The sequence below is a fragment of the Pygoscelis adeliae genome, unplaced genomic scaffold (assembly GCF_000699105.1).
Source record: "Pygoscelis adeliae isolate BGI_AS28 unplaced genomic scaffold, ASM69910v1 Scaffold7, whole genome shotgun sequence".
In the NCBI taxonomy this organism is placed as follows: domain Eukaryota; kingdom Metazoa; phylum Chordata; class Aves; order Sphenisciformes; family Spheniscidae; genus Pygoscelis; species Pygoscelis adeliae.
In genome coordinates, this window is record NW_008825268.1 from 762,416 (window position 1) to 777,158 (window position 14,743).

Here is a 14,743-nt window from a genome sequence, read left to right on the forward strand (position 1 = left end):
CAGCAGGGCATCCAGAAAAACCTAATCTCCTTCACCTAAGTCTTTGTTTCGTGCATCCCAGTTAACACAAAAGTAGCGATGGTTAATTAAACCTCTCTTTCTTCTCTCTTGTAGGCAACACTGTTTCAGGAGAGACAACTCTTCTTCCTCCCATGGTTGCTACTTCAGAGTCAGTGACTGAAATCACAGCCAACAGCTTTGTTGTCTCCTGGGTTTCTGCTTCTGACACAGTTTCTGGATTCCGTGTTGAGTATGAGCTGAGCGAGGAGGGCGATGAGCCACAGTATCTTGGTGAGACAATATTTAAGTCTACTAGACCGAAGCATTGTTAACAGTACATCGCTGTTTTCTGTGACAATCAGTATAGCTAGTGTAAATAGTGAGGATCTCACTATCTTTCAGTATGCTTCAATTAGGATATGAGAGTGGCAGGACTAGCTCAGATTAAAAGCTCACTTAGTTCATTGTCCTTTCTCCATCAATGGCCATAGGTTCATGTCCAATGAAGAGTATGAGAACAAGGCAAGTATATAGCAATACCCCTTCAGAATACTGTCCCAGGATCCTGCAGAGGAAGACTCCCTGAGCCAGGGGTGGTGGATTTGTAATAACTGTGGGTAGATATATTTATTCTTTTCAGCTCCATGAATTTGTCTGGTCTTTTTTTCCTTTTGAAATCATGTAAATTTACTAGCTTCCACAGCATCCTGAAGTGAGCAGCAGTGCAGAGGAGAAGACAACCAAATCTATTTTTTGAACCTGCCCACCTGGCTAATTTCCTTTGCTATACCTTTGTCCTTCCATCAGAATGGACACACAGAAATATTTCCCAAATGCCCTCTCTTGGCTACTTGTCATCTCATGGATGTCTGTTCCAGTCCGCTCTGTCAGTTGTTTTGTTTGGATCGGATCTTATTCATCTTTGATAATGTGACAACTTAGCTAAGCCAGGAAGCTGGTTAAAGGCACTGGACTCAGACCTAGGAATTGAACCCACTTTCCAACATCTACTGTAGAGCCTGTGTTACCACACATAATTCCATCTTAACTTCTTTTTCCTAATTTTCTGTCTTAACAACGGTAATAGCAATATCTCACAAGGATTTGAGGTTATAATAGCTATTTGGACATGAGTACGATAGAAGAACAACATGAGAAAAAGAACAGTAATCATCTGAGCTAATAGTTCTCCCTGGACTGTTGCTCCCCTGAACTCACAGGCTTGTACTCATGAGCAGAAGTGGCTGGGACTGCCAGCACTATCACCACCTTTCTTGTCTGCGCACTGGCTGCCCAGACAGCTGAGCTGTGTTGTGAAGCAGCTCCTGAACTCATCTGTCTACAGACAGAGGTTTACAGGCAAATTGAAAGGCAATTCCCAGTTTCCCTTGAGATGCTTGGCTTCAGTCTGGCCAGTAAGGAGCTGCTTCATGGGGAATTTCCTACATCTGGCATGTAGGTGGACACCTGGGAGAAGGGATGGGGGAGAGAAGTTCATCAGCCGTCATAATGTCATTCTTCTCCACTCATGAGTCAGTCTTTCCACATGTGAAAATTCATGTGGAAATTTTTCCATATATTTCTGTATTGAAAATATAACAGTCAGGTTATGGAATGAGTACTCGGGTAGCTGAGATGGCTAAATGCCAACAGTGTGCAGGAGGCTGCTGCTCCAGTTGCCCTGCCATATCACACATCAAGCCTTGCTGTCCTAGTTGTTGTCTGCTTGCTGAGTGTGGAGACCTGTCCCAACTCTCCACACGACTTTTCTGATGTGCACTAAAGACACAGTGCAGAACAATTGCTGTTTTATTGCAGGAAGACTGTGATTCAGCCCAGATTAGAGCAGAGGTCTTAATTATTTCATTTGGAGAGAAAGCAAGAAGATAGAATTGCTAAGGCATTTTTTTCTTTCCTGCCTTCCTTAGATCTTCCAAGCACAGCCACTTCTGTCAACATCCCTGACTTGCTTCCTGGTCGCAAGTATATTGTTAATGTCTATCAGATCTCTGAAGAAGGAGAGCAGAATCTGATCCTGTCTACTTCACAGACTACAGGTATGTGTGGGTGGGTGTTGCTGCACTTTGGAAGCTGTTTTTATTGTTTGCTCAATAAATTTTTACCTCTTATCCTCACGCTTGCTGTCCTCCTCTGTTTATTCCCTTAAACAGCTCCTGATGCACCTCCCGATCACACTGTGGAAAGTGTAGATGACACATCAATTGTCATTAGCTGGAGCAGACCACAGGCTCCAATCACAGGTTTGTCTAATTGGAGTGCACCTATTTTGCACTATTGGTAGAATCTGAAATCTAGGTAAAAAAGAAAATGAAGTATAACTCTGGGACAGAGGGCTACTGCATAATTCTGCTCGGTCTGAGAGACCAGCTGGAAAGCATATGGGTAGTTCAGCATTTGCTTGGTTTCACTGTCTGAACCAAGCAATTCAGGAGGCTGGATGCAAAACAATTCCTTCTGGACTTGGTTAAATAAAAACAAGCCCCATAACCTTCTCTTTGTATCTGTCATCCAGACCATCCCATAACAAGCATGAGAACTGTATAGACCCTAAATCCACATATCAAAGCTCAGAAATATTCTAATCCAGGTCAGGTTATGCTTTGTAAGGCATTATGAATGCACAATCTGTAGATGGGATGTGAGCAAAGGCAAGCCATGGAACCTATTGAAGTTCAGGACTATTTTTAGGAAACCTCAGTAGGGAGATCAGTTTAGTTCTCATTTCTAGCATTCCTTGTGCTGGCTTACTAATTGTGGCTAAGGACTATATATATATGTCTCTTGCTTTAGGCTACAGAATTATCTACACACCCTCCGTGGAAGGCAGCAGCACAGAGCTCAACCTGCCTGACACTGCAACCTCTGTAACACTTAGTGACTTGATGCCAGGTGTTCAGTACAACATCAGCATCTACGCGGTGGAAGAAAATCAGGAGAGTACGCCTATCTTCATCCAACAGGAAACCACAGGTGTCCCACGCACAGGTAATGGTCAGCATGTTCTGGATATCAGTCACTGAGTTTTCTTTTAGTACATAGAGCCAAATGACAATGCAGGCTCACAATTGCTCTAGCTAAATGAATCCTTAAATGGACTCAATTCTGATTTTTGTCATCGTTATGTTTTTTAATTGTAAATGTCACTGGTATTGAAGTTCTATAGTAAAGTCACACTCACTTATGAATTGACACAGTCAAGCCACTACTGTGCATTAATAGGGGTGTAATTCCTAGGGATCAGACTGCAGGCAAGTCAAAAGGTTGGTCTTGCATTGTGTCTATGGAAAAGAGAGATCAGAGTTTCCTAAGTTGTCTTAAGGGGATTCTGCTAAGAGATCTTCTGAAGAGCCTGGTAAATCATTTTGCCTCAGTGCTTGGCCTGCAGATGTTTAAGGTTATGTACTCAGACACCACAATACAAATCCAAATTGTTCACCTGACTCCTCCCTCTCCCTTCCAGTCCTAACCATTATTTTCCATTGCAGTCAGCGGGGATGGGAGACTGCTCAGCTTTGGCTGATGTGCCAAAATAACACCATACGATCTAAACTTGAGGCACCCACAATTTGAAAAACTGCTGGTTTCGGGGTTCTTAAAGTATCCAGTTGGGCTGAATAGCCAAACCAAAAGAAAGGATAGTGAAAGAATTGGGATCTGATGTGGTAACAGTGGAATTTGATGGTCTTGCAAGTTGCAAGCACGTATTTGCAAATGGGAATTTACCAGGAATGAACTCAGCTCAATGATTTTATGGTTTGGCATCTGTATCTTCCAAAAATGTGCACTGGTTAACCTTAGGGCAGTATCAGTCCTAATCTGAAGAAGTTAATTTGAACATAGGAATTCAAGGGTGCAGTACTGTAGAGCAACACAGAGGGAACTGGATTTTGTCTTTTGACTACAGTAAGGCCAGATCAGCCCCTGTACTTGTTTAATTATAAAAGATGGATTTTAAGTTAATTATAGACATTCAGAACATACCATGGGTTTTGAAAACCCTCTCAATTTTAAAAAGAGGCTCTTGTTTCCAACCCCTGGAGTACTTTTTTTCCCCCCAAGCTTTTGGTTCTGCATATACTTGAAGTTCTGTAGCATATTACATCTGGTCTTTCAGTTCTCCTTCTGTGACAGCAAGATACCTTCTACGACTGAAGGCATAAAATACTTAAAACTATGTAGTGACATTTTGAACTGTAGTCTGCTTGAATATTGTCTGGGAATGTGCGTATACATGTTTACAGTAAGGTTACCATGACATTTTTAATTTGGTAAATATTCTTGGGCTATCCATTGTTCAATCAAAATCCACTTTTTTTCTTCCATGTAAACCTATAGCTTCTCCTGCCAATTGCTAAGGACTCCCTCTAACACCGTTCTGTCACTCTGCTTTCAGATGAAGTTCCTTCACCCAAAGATCTGCAGTTTGTGGAGGTTTCTGATATCAAGATCACCATCATGTGGACCCCACCACAGAGCCAAGTGTCTGGCTATCGAGTGGAAGTGATCCCTGTCAATCGCCCTGGCCAACATGGCCAGAGACTGCCTATCACTAGGAGCTCTTTTGCTGAAGTTGTTGACCTGCTCCCAGGAACAACCTATCTCTTTAAGATCTTTGCTGTGAGCCAAGGCAGGGAGAGCAAACCTTTGACTGGAGAGCAAACCACCAGTAAGTGTCTTTCCTTCATGCTTTTTTCAACCTTTTGAAATGCATATTTCTCTGTTGCTTAGAGAAACATATAAACAGAGCACTTAAAGCGCCACAGTTATAGCCCAGGAGGTATCCCATAACTAGGATGACAGGACTGGCAATTCATTCACTCAAACAATGATCTCTTCAGCAGATTTATCCTCCTCCAGGGCTTTCCAATGGGAGTTTAACTCATGGCACTTTAAAACAATTTCATATGGCTGGAATTCAACTTTTTTATTACTGACTGAGAATTGATGGGCCCTGCAGTTCTCTTACAGCACAGATCGCAGCCTGTGATTTTTTTTTTTTGAGGATACCTTAGGGCAAATTTCAGCATGACTTAGGAGCCTTGCTGAGATTGTTCTGAAAATCCCTATCTCGTTTCTGACAGCTACATACCTATTTGGCTCCACTGTCAGCAGTAGGAGTTCTGCATGCACATGTAAGGACAGGCCTTGTCGTTAAAAGGATTGCATTTCAGCTTTGCCAGGTCAGGCCTGGCTTTCCACAGGCTGTCTCACCACCCCAGAAATTTCACTGTCATCTCAGTGAAACCTCGGGAGCTAGTTTGCAGTGACCTCAATGGACTGTTGACAAAAGCCATAGGGAGCATATATTTTTCAGAAAGGGTCATGCGGGATCTCTCAGAACCCGATTGCTAATGATCTAGTGGCAGTGCAACACGTCACCAGTGTGAGGCAAGATGACAAGCAAAGTACACGTTATGTCAGGCATTGCTTTTTGCTTTGCAGAAGTGCAAAGAAGAGAGGAGCAGTGGCTGGGCAAGATGTAGCCTTTCAGATGGAAGAGGAGGAGTTTAGCATGGGTTCGAGTGGTTATCTCCATTCTTGATCCCAGAGAAGCAAATCAGACAGAACCTGGGATATGGTTCATTTGAACAGATCCTGTTTATTGGGCAATAGAAGGGTGACTCTGTGTTTGTGGTGTTCTTTGACTGGGTCACATTATTCAAAGGACCAAAATTCAGCTGTGCACATCTGCTGCTGTTCTGATACTCTTCAGTAAATGAGAGCAACTTTTGAGAATCCAGCCCAACTCTTACAAAGATGAGAGGGAAGGAAAGGAAATGGGATAATCTGTGAATATAGCCATGCTGTTTGAGAAAATAGTACTTATTTAACATCTATAAAGTTAGGAGCCATGAATAGTGCCTCTGCCTCTTACCATCTCCCTTGACTATGCAGGGAGAATGGGATCGTTATGTTTGTCCTTTGACATAGGTATCTGATTTGAGTGTAACATAGATCGTGTGAACACCCTCTTTCAAGTGAGGCTTTCAAAAGCAAGGATGCAACTTAGGAGTCTGAACTCCCTTGGAAGCATTTAGAGCAAGGGCTCAGTTCCCAGTTAGATCTGTAATTTTTTGTGGTGGTTTTCAGAAGCCTTGGCTGGGTGTAGAGCCCCTCTGAAAGTCCACATGCAGAAGTGGACATCGGAGCATAGAGATTTGATTCAGACAGCACAGGGCTAGTTACAAATGTCTGGAATCATTTTCCATAGGCTATGATCATCCGCTTAACTGCTTTGCCTAAGCCACGTTTCAGAAAGTATTCACATAAATTGCATCCTGTAATCGAAAGTCCTGGGAAACAGAAATCATTCAGAGTTCCCAAGGAAAACCCTGCAGCAAAAGTCTCTTCCCACGGTGTAAATGTTATTCTCTTTTTGGCCTTCTGTTAAAAAGCAGACTACAAATAAACTCTGAGTGTGTGTGTGGCTTTTTAATCTTTCCCTTTTTCCTTTAGTATGGGGAGAGGAAGTGATAAAAGCCTAAAAGAGCTGGCAAATTAAATTGTGCAGAAAGGAACTGACTGTAGGCTACAAATCAGAGGAAGATACAGTCCTTGTCAGATGAGACTTAGCACAGATTAAGTACCAAGAAAAGATAAAGCTGACTCTCAGCCCATGGGTTGGAGATGGGCCTAAGGAGGGTCACACTCATCCTTTGTCTTTTAGATCTCCACCATCTTTGGAAGTAGTGAAAGAAGGAAGTCTTTGCTTCCTTTTCTTTCCTTCTTCAAAAAGGGAGAAAACAATTGGGGAGAAAAGAAAAAGGACAAAAACTGCTTTCCAATGAGTCACTGGGAGAGTGATGAAAACATTAACTTTTATCACAAAAATGTTATTTACTAAGGGAGAAAAAAGCATTTGCCATCAAAAAAGAGCATTGCTGGAACGTCTCCTCACTGCTTTTAATTTCAACTTATAATTGGGCCCTAGAAAAGGTGGGGAAACTTGCCATGTAGACACTATAAACTCTTCACTGCAGCCGGTGCTACCCTGCGTGCTGTGGGGGCAAATCGCTTAAGTGTCGTTCCCCCTCTGGGCCTCATCTTGTCTCAGCCAAAGGTAGTGACATCTCTGCCATTCATTGGACTTCAGTGCAGTGCTGAAGAAGCTGTGTTGCTTCAGCCTCTTGTTTATGTAGTTTTCTGGGTTATCAGTCTCAGCAGCTTCCCAGAGGTAGTGATAAAAAGGGAAGGAAGCCTGATAAGAGCCGTTGTATGAGTCCCATGGGAGAGATGAGCATGCTTAGAATTGTTGTATAGTCAGTTCCACAGTGTGATTATTTTTAAGTAGATCTAGGAACTGGTTTTCTGCAGAAAGTCGCTGACTGTTATTTATTTTTACATTAAAATGACAAAGTGGGGGTGTTTTGTTTTGGGAAGAGATTTTGAGAGGGCAGGGAGTAGGACTGGGCAAAGATTTAAAAGAATAAATCTTTTTAACAAAAAAGGGCTAAAGTTAGGTTTCCGTGCTTATGCTGACAAGTCTAAACTGAGCTGATTTTTAAAGAATGCTCAGTATTCATGAGAAACTATTGAAATTCCTGAGTGCGGTTGGGTTCATCTGTCTCGCCTCAGCCGTTAGCCTGACTTCCCCATGGGATGGCACATATGGCAGCAACCCACATGGGCGCAGCCCAGAATGCGCAGGTCTGCCTGGCCCAGCATATTATCGGATGGCACTGAGGCATGGATATAGTTATTTTACTTATATTTCCAGCTCTCTCATAGTCCCTACCTTCTCTCTTCCGTACTGTTACACTCGTGCCCTAAGTGAGAAATACAGGCTTAACAACCTCATTGTACATCCATGTTTTTTGCATGGTGTTGGACGTGCTTTGGAAGTAGGGGTGAAGTAGAGTTTCAGCTGGAAAATTGGTGCATGTTATGCTTTTTCTTCCCCAGAGCTCGATGCCCCCACCAACCTGAGATTTCTCAATACCACGGAGCATTCAGTGTTAGTGTTGTGGACGCGGCCCCGTGCTGTGATCACAGGATACCGGCTGACTGCAGGTCCCACAAGAGGAGGTCAACCAAGGACCTACAATGTGGGACCTTCTGCCACCAAGTACCTTCTCAGGAACTTGCAGCCTGGCACTGAGTACACCGTGTACCTTGTGGCAGTTAAAGATGACTTGCAAAGCACCAGAGAGACTGGAGTCTTCACAACTTGTAAGTATAATAGGTACACATTCCTCTTCCCTAATGCCCTGGCCCTTCTTCAAAACTTGTGCTGAAAGTGGCTATTGTGAATTGGTTTACAGAAGAAGCCTTTTGAAGTAGCACTCCAGCAGAACTGCTTGAGAAATATTCCTTGTTCTTCTTTCTGAACTATGTGGCAGGAAAAAGAGAGTTATTTGCATCAAAAAGCTTTTAGTAAAATATATTTCAACTTTTTTGGTGATTAAAAACAAAAGGGAAAACTCACTACTGGTACCTCAGTTTTTGTTTAACTGAATGAAAAAGAAATTGAATTTTACTTGATCTTTCCAGTTGTTTGGTTTTGGCATGACAAATCAAGGAAAGCAAACAGCTCCATTAAAATGTGCAACAAATACTTAGTCGGTCATTTGTATAAAGCTGAAGGCAGTCATTTCTCAAGCCCAGCCATCCCATCTAAGGCAGCTCAACTGCAGTTACAGAAACTGACACAAACATTGCATTCTATACTTTTCATTTTTTTTTTTTTTTTCGGTCATCTGTACTTGGGCTGCTGGCTTGGAAGAAATATTAAGCAAATTTTGGGAGGAAAGGGAGTTCTGTAAGAACCCACACATGCTTCTAGAAAGAACAGATAGATTCATTGTTTAAATAATGATGAAGCAGTCATACAAACTAACAAAATTCAAAGCCATCCAAGCCCAGAACCACATCCTCTTTTCAAAAGAGAACGTGGTTTCTTTTAGAACAATGTGAAATTAAAATAAGGGTTCGAGCTTTTAATCAGAGTAACACTATTGACCTTGGCAAGGTGCTTTTTGTTGACAGCCTTCTCTATAAATATTTCTCAATTGGGATATGACTGGATATCTTACATGAATATTGCCTTCAAATTCTGGCTTATCTGAATGAAACCAGTCCAGTTTGAGACTATAGATTAGTAAACCAAGTCTCTTCATTAATAACGAGGTCAATTCAGATAAAACTCAGTGGAGTTATTTGGACTGATTCTGGGGTACACAAAGGCTTTGGCTTCTGTGTGATGCTCCTGACAGATATCAATGAGACCACAGATTCCTCAGATTGACTTTGAGCTCTCTTTAACTCTGCTGACTTCGAAAGAGTTGAAGACGTTGGTGAGGGATAAGATGGTCCTAGCTGGGACAGCTGGATGACAGACAAGGGTGTAGTGTTCTGCTGATTGAATGGTATATGGTGGGTGAAGGAAAAAAAGCTGCTTTTTGAGGAACACTTTAGGTATCATGCCAAAAACAATATTCCCCAAATTCTTGGGGTTGGATGCACAGAGGACTTACAAGACCCAGTTCAATATTTTTGTTTTCCTCAGGAACAACAAAAACACTGGCTATGATTAGATTAGACCACTTGCATACTGTGTCTATCAACCCCAGCAGCAGACAGAGGTCATCTGTCAGATCCCTCCCAAATCACTGGGTTTTCAAAAGTAATGTAGTTCAGCTTCTTATTGCATACCTCTTGCTATTTGGACTGCTATAGGTCTCGTTTTCTAACTGTTTGGTGCCATCACAGCAGCTAGACTTCAACTCTGTCAATTCACTTCACAGATCAGCCTGTTGGCTCTGTTCCTCCTTTTAACACAGAAGTGACTGAGACTTCTATTGTCATCACCTGGACACCTGCCCCAAGGATTGGTTTCAAGGTAGGGGAAACTGAAGTCCCATGTTTCTTTTTCCTCTCGCATCATCGTGATAGGGAGGACAGATTAAAGCTGTTTACTATGGTCTGCGTTGAAGATAGTAGCACAAAGGAAAGAGGTGCAAGAGACATGCTGCTTACAGGGGGCAGATCTAGGGCACAGAGGTCAATGCAAGCATGTCCTCTGGGCTTCAGGTCAAGTTCATTAGTGGGACATCTAAAATACAAGTTACAGGATTAACAGTTGGCGTTTAGCATAGGGGCCCATGATACTCATGTTGGATGATAGGTCAAGATGCTGGTAGTTAGCTGGGATAGGAGCATAGGAGACTAAAAAGCAAACTTTGCTGCTTCTCTTCAGCTGGGTGTGCGCCCAAGTCAAGGTGGAGAGGCTCCTCGGGAGGTCATCTCTGATTCTGGCAGCATCGTGATATCTGGCCTGACCCCTGGAGTGGAGTACACCTACAGCCTCACAGTCCTGATGGACGGCCAGGAGAGAGAGACTCCAATCATCAGGAGAGTGACTACACGTATGACACATTTGCTTTTCCACAATTGTTCCTTCTTCCACTTGCTTCCCCTGTGCTCCCCAGATCAATGGCTGTCTTCTGGGAGTCAGTTCTAGTCTTTTCCTCCTGTCATGGTCTGGAAGGTGTTTTTCTTTTTGATGCATAGGTGACAGTAACACTAGCTTATGCAATGCAGGGTCGCAACTTCAGGAGAATATTTTTACCTAATTCTGAAGGGTGAGGATATAATGTGGGTAGGAAGGACGCTGAGGGACCTAGTATGATTCTCAGTGCCATAAATGACCCATTTGTCTGAACGCTTGCAGCATTGTCTCCACCAACCAACCTGCGCCTGGAGCCCAATCCTGATACTGGGATCCTGGTAGTCTCTTGGGATAGAAGCACAACTCCAGGTAACTATGGGAACTCATACTATGCTCAAACCTCCTGTTGTATCAGAATGCTAATGTTTGTTCTGCGGTGCCTTGCAGTTCATTAAGGGGACTTTGAGAGGAAGCTTGCTGTTGAGTCATTTAAGGAAAAATGTACATATTTCTAGATATATTCAAGGATATAATTCAGTTAAGTATAGGTTGCCATAGGACTCTTCATGATTTACATTCCATGTAAAATGCTATTTTGGAGTATGAATGTGTTTAAATATTTCAGCTGGTTTAGGTATTTGAAGGATTTTTTCAAATATTCCCAGTGGTTTAAAAAAGAGTCCAAGGGAAGGAAAGCAAAATGGAACCAAAAGATTGCTGGCAGTGAAGAATGAGTTCATGTCATTGAGAGTAAGCATGCAAGATCTGAAAGTGTTCAAGATGAACTCTTCTCCAACAATAGCTGATGGGAGCTGTAAAATTGACTTCCGTAAAACAAGGATTGAAAGCTTTTGAAAACCCCCCTCTCAGTCAGTAGATCTGTCTTTTCTTGACATGTCATGAGATTTTCAGTTTGGTAAGGTCTCAAAGGGAACTGAAACTATGCTGTGAGAGGGGCATGGCTACCTCCTGGGACGCTCGTTTCAGGGTGCTTGACAAAGCAACCTCTTGCTTGCTGTGCTGAGGGTGGCAAAATCGCTTGTAAAATGTAATGTGTTTGCTTCAGTTGTTTATACTGACGCCTGATGTAGATCAATACAGCATGAGATTACTGCATACTTGTATGTCTGTATTTCAGGCATCAGTGGGTACCGAGTGACCACTGCTGCTACCAATGGGCAGCAGGGCTCTACCTTGGAGGAAGTAGTAGGTGCAGACCAGACCACTTGTACCTTTGAAAACCTAAACCCTGGAGTGGAGTACAACGTCAGCGTTTATTCAGTCAAGGACGACCAGGAGAGTATCCCCATCTCTGAAACCATCACACAAGGTAATGAAAGGATGAGCAGCAGTTTTAGCTACTTGAAGTCAAATTGCTGAGCCTGAGAGCTCTACATTGCAGAACTCCTATTAGCCTGATGGCGGAGGGCTTAGACTTAGAAGCAGAATAGGCACGTGCCAGCATGTGATAGAGCAGTTTTTATACCCATGTACTACTCTGCATGGGCAGCCTACGTTATCTGTCAACAGGATGGTGGTAAAGAGATGGATCTGTTGTATCACTACACTGAGCTGAAGAGCAATGGAGATTCAACCTGGCCCTGCAGTGCTCCAGCATCTGGAGCACAGCTGGTGGGAATGGGAAGTAGATGAGGAGAGGTATGAGTGGGAAGCGAGCGCAGGAGAAATTTTGGCAGCAGGTGGCAGAAGATCTCTTCAGCGCAATGGAGAGGAAAGCCAAGATTGAAAGGTCCATCACTAGCACTTCTGGGACACAAAGTGGTGTGTGCCACCTCACATTACATGCTGACTGCAGAAACTACCTTTGTAGCCACAGTAGCAAAATTAATATGCATTTCCCCAAATGGTTTCATTTCATTTTCCTTTGTGAGGGCTTTGTTTGTTTGTTTTTTTTTCTGCTCAGCCCTGAAATGATGCCAGCTACTGTGTTTGCTTGCTCTTATAACACTGCTTTAAAATTTCCATGCTTCACTGAAGTGCTGTATGAGCCCTGGGGTGAACTAATGCTGTGATACTGCATAATTAAAGCAGTAATAGCTTTAGCCCTTTACCATCTTCTGGTGGGGGAAAGCTAAGAATGTATGTCTGGCTTTTAGCGCTCTTTAAAGGTGATATGGTACATGCATTCCATGTGGATAAACAATGATTTTACAGAAAACTGGCATTTTTTTGCATCTGTTCTGTAAAATAAGTCTTTTCCTAGAAAGACATTAAAATAGAACATAACCACTGTTATCAAAGCCAATCTTTTGCAATATTACTGTCCCATAATTCCTTTTCAAGCTAACTTGTAATGATCCAACAGAATGGATGCGGAGTCCTGCATCTTTGACTCACCTCCTGGTGTCTGATCCTGAGGGAGGAGGAGCATCCATTAACTCCCACTGATTTCAGGATCACCCTACTAAAGTTACATAGCCAAATCTTGTGGCTTAAATCAATACCAATCTATTGACTTGAGCAGCTGAGGGTTTGGCCATTGTCAATTAAAGATGCATCTAACATTCCCCACCCCTTGCCCACTTCTGTTGGTCCTAACATACAGGAAAAGAACAACTTTCTATATGAATAATATCCATAGGGAAAACAGTTACAGCTGTGCTTGTTTGCCATACAGAAACTTAGGCAAAAACTAGAAGATGATCTTTATGCAGTGGCTCAGTTCTGAGATTCTTGCAACTTAGCCAACAAATCGAGTCAGCCTCTTGGCCACATCATGTGCTGGGCATAACCTCTGAATATGGGGATATTGTCGCTCTTACAGAATATTTAACCAGCTAAAGGTCATTTTTAACCATTTGCCATCTTTCCAAGAAAGTGTTTTATTACTCACTGTTCCGTATCGTCTGTTTTTAGCACATATATTGCAGCAGTTAGTTAGTGGTAAGTAGAACTTGAGGAATTCTGGGCCAGATCCTCAAGGCCATTACAGGGATTTGAGACTTTTTCCCAGGTTCAGTGTAAATAGTTCAGGTAGTGGATGATCCACCCTGAAGCTTTGTGATGGTTCTCACCAGCTGAGGGTGTAGGCTGATTTAGCCCCTTGAAAGGGGTTGATATTTTTATGATCCCAACGATAAAAGTTGGACTTAGCATTCGAACAAGACAAAAGTTCTAGAGGGTAAATAAACTAATATTTCAGAGGAGTAGTTTTATTTATACGTTAATAGACTTTGATCTCCTGTTTTCTACCTGGAAAAAAAAAAATTGTTATGTTTTTTCTGTTTCTGTCATCAGAAAATGATGGAGCTTTATGGCTCATCATTGCCTGAAGTAAATTTGTTGCAAGTTAAGTGCCTCTTGTAGGCCTTCTTGAAAATTGTATGTCTAAAGTGGAAGTGCATTGTCTCAGGGGATCGGGGTTTCAGCTTCTGTCTGCCCAGGGAGGCAGCTGGAGACTGCATTGAAGGGTACAATATAAAAAGAAAAAAACAAACCAAAAAAACAAACCAAAAAACCTCCTTTTACCCCAAACCCCAAGAGAAATTCTGCATATCACCGCAATTGCTTCTAAAGTTCTGTCAATGTTAATAGTGATGAACACTACTTTTTTCTCCCTTGTCTTTCTTTTGCCTCTGTATGTCTTTGCCTTTCCCGTTTGCTCTTTAACTCATTAGAGGTGCCCCAGCTCACTGACCTAAGCTTTGTTGACATAACTGACTCAAGCATCGGCCTGAGGTGGACCCCGTTAAATGCCTCCACCATTATTGGTTACCGCATCACAGTAGTTGCGGCAGGAGAAAGTGTCCCTATTTTTGAAGATTTTGTGGACTCCTCAGTAGGATACTACACAGTCACAGGCTTGGAGCCGGGCATTGATTACGACATCAGTGTAATCACACTCATTAATGGCGGAGAGAGCGCCCCTACCACTCTGACACAGCAAACGGGTGAATTTTGAAAACTTCCGTGTTTTGTGACATGGACGGTGTTTCATGCTGTCACTGGCTGTCAGGTTGACGGGGCTTTGTCCAAAGAGGAATCGATGCCACTTGCTGGGGGGAAGCCAGATGGACCCAGTTCACGCCTTTCTCTAAATGGCAGCTGGGGATGGATATGCGCTGCTCGGTTTTCTGATTTGAGGCATTTTAATACTGTGTATGGGTGCAGGCTTGCCAGGCTCATTCACCTTCTGCTATTCAGATTTCCGGGATCCAGTTGGAATCAAGAGCCTGAAACCATGAGCTGTATGTTCACCAGACCTTTAAACTGTGATTTCCCCAAAATAAGAGTGCCAAAGAGCGGAGCAGTTCAGCAGACACCCTCCAGCCTTGATAACTATTTGAGCTTCCAGCAGTCCGTTTCAGTGGTGGC

General features: G+C 42.8%; 1 protein-coding gene across 1 annotated transcript in view; it reads left to right on the plus strand.

Moving 5' to 3' along the window:
* The window catches only part of FN1 (fibronectin 1), a 233,102-nt gene that overhangs the window by 197,468 nt on the left and 20,891 nt on the right, over nt 1–14,743 (plus strand). The window contains exons 15-25 of the mRNA XM_009329666.1: nt 115–291; nt 1,929–2,057; nt 2,172–2,261; nt 2,812–3,006; nt 4,415–4,687; nt 7,924–8,190; nt 9,765–9,859; nt 10,217–10,385; nt 10,691–10,777; nt 11,547–11,738; nt 14,047–14,319. Of these exons, the coding sequence (XP_009327941.1) occupies nt 115–291; nt 1,929–2,057; nt 2,172–2,261; nt 2,812–3,006; nt 4,415–4,687; nt 7,924–8,190; nt 9,765–9,859; nt 10,217–10,385; nt 10,691–10,777; nt 11,547–11,738; nt 14,047–14,319 (1,947 nt within the window). The remainder of the gene's footprint in view (nt 1–114; nt 292–1,928; nt 2,058–2,171; nt 2,262–2,811; nt 3,007–4,414; nt 4,688–7,923; nt 8,191–9,764; nt 9,860–10,216; nt 10,386–10,690; nt 10,778–11,546; nt 11,739–14,046; nt 14,320–14,743) is intronic.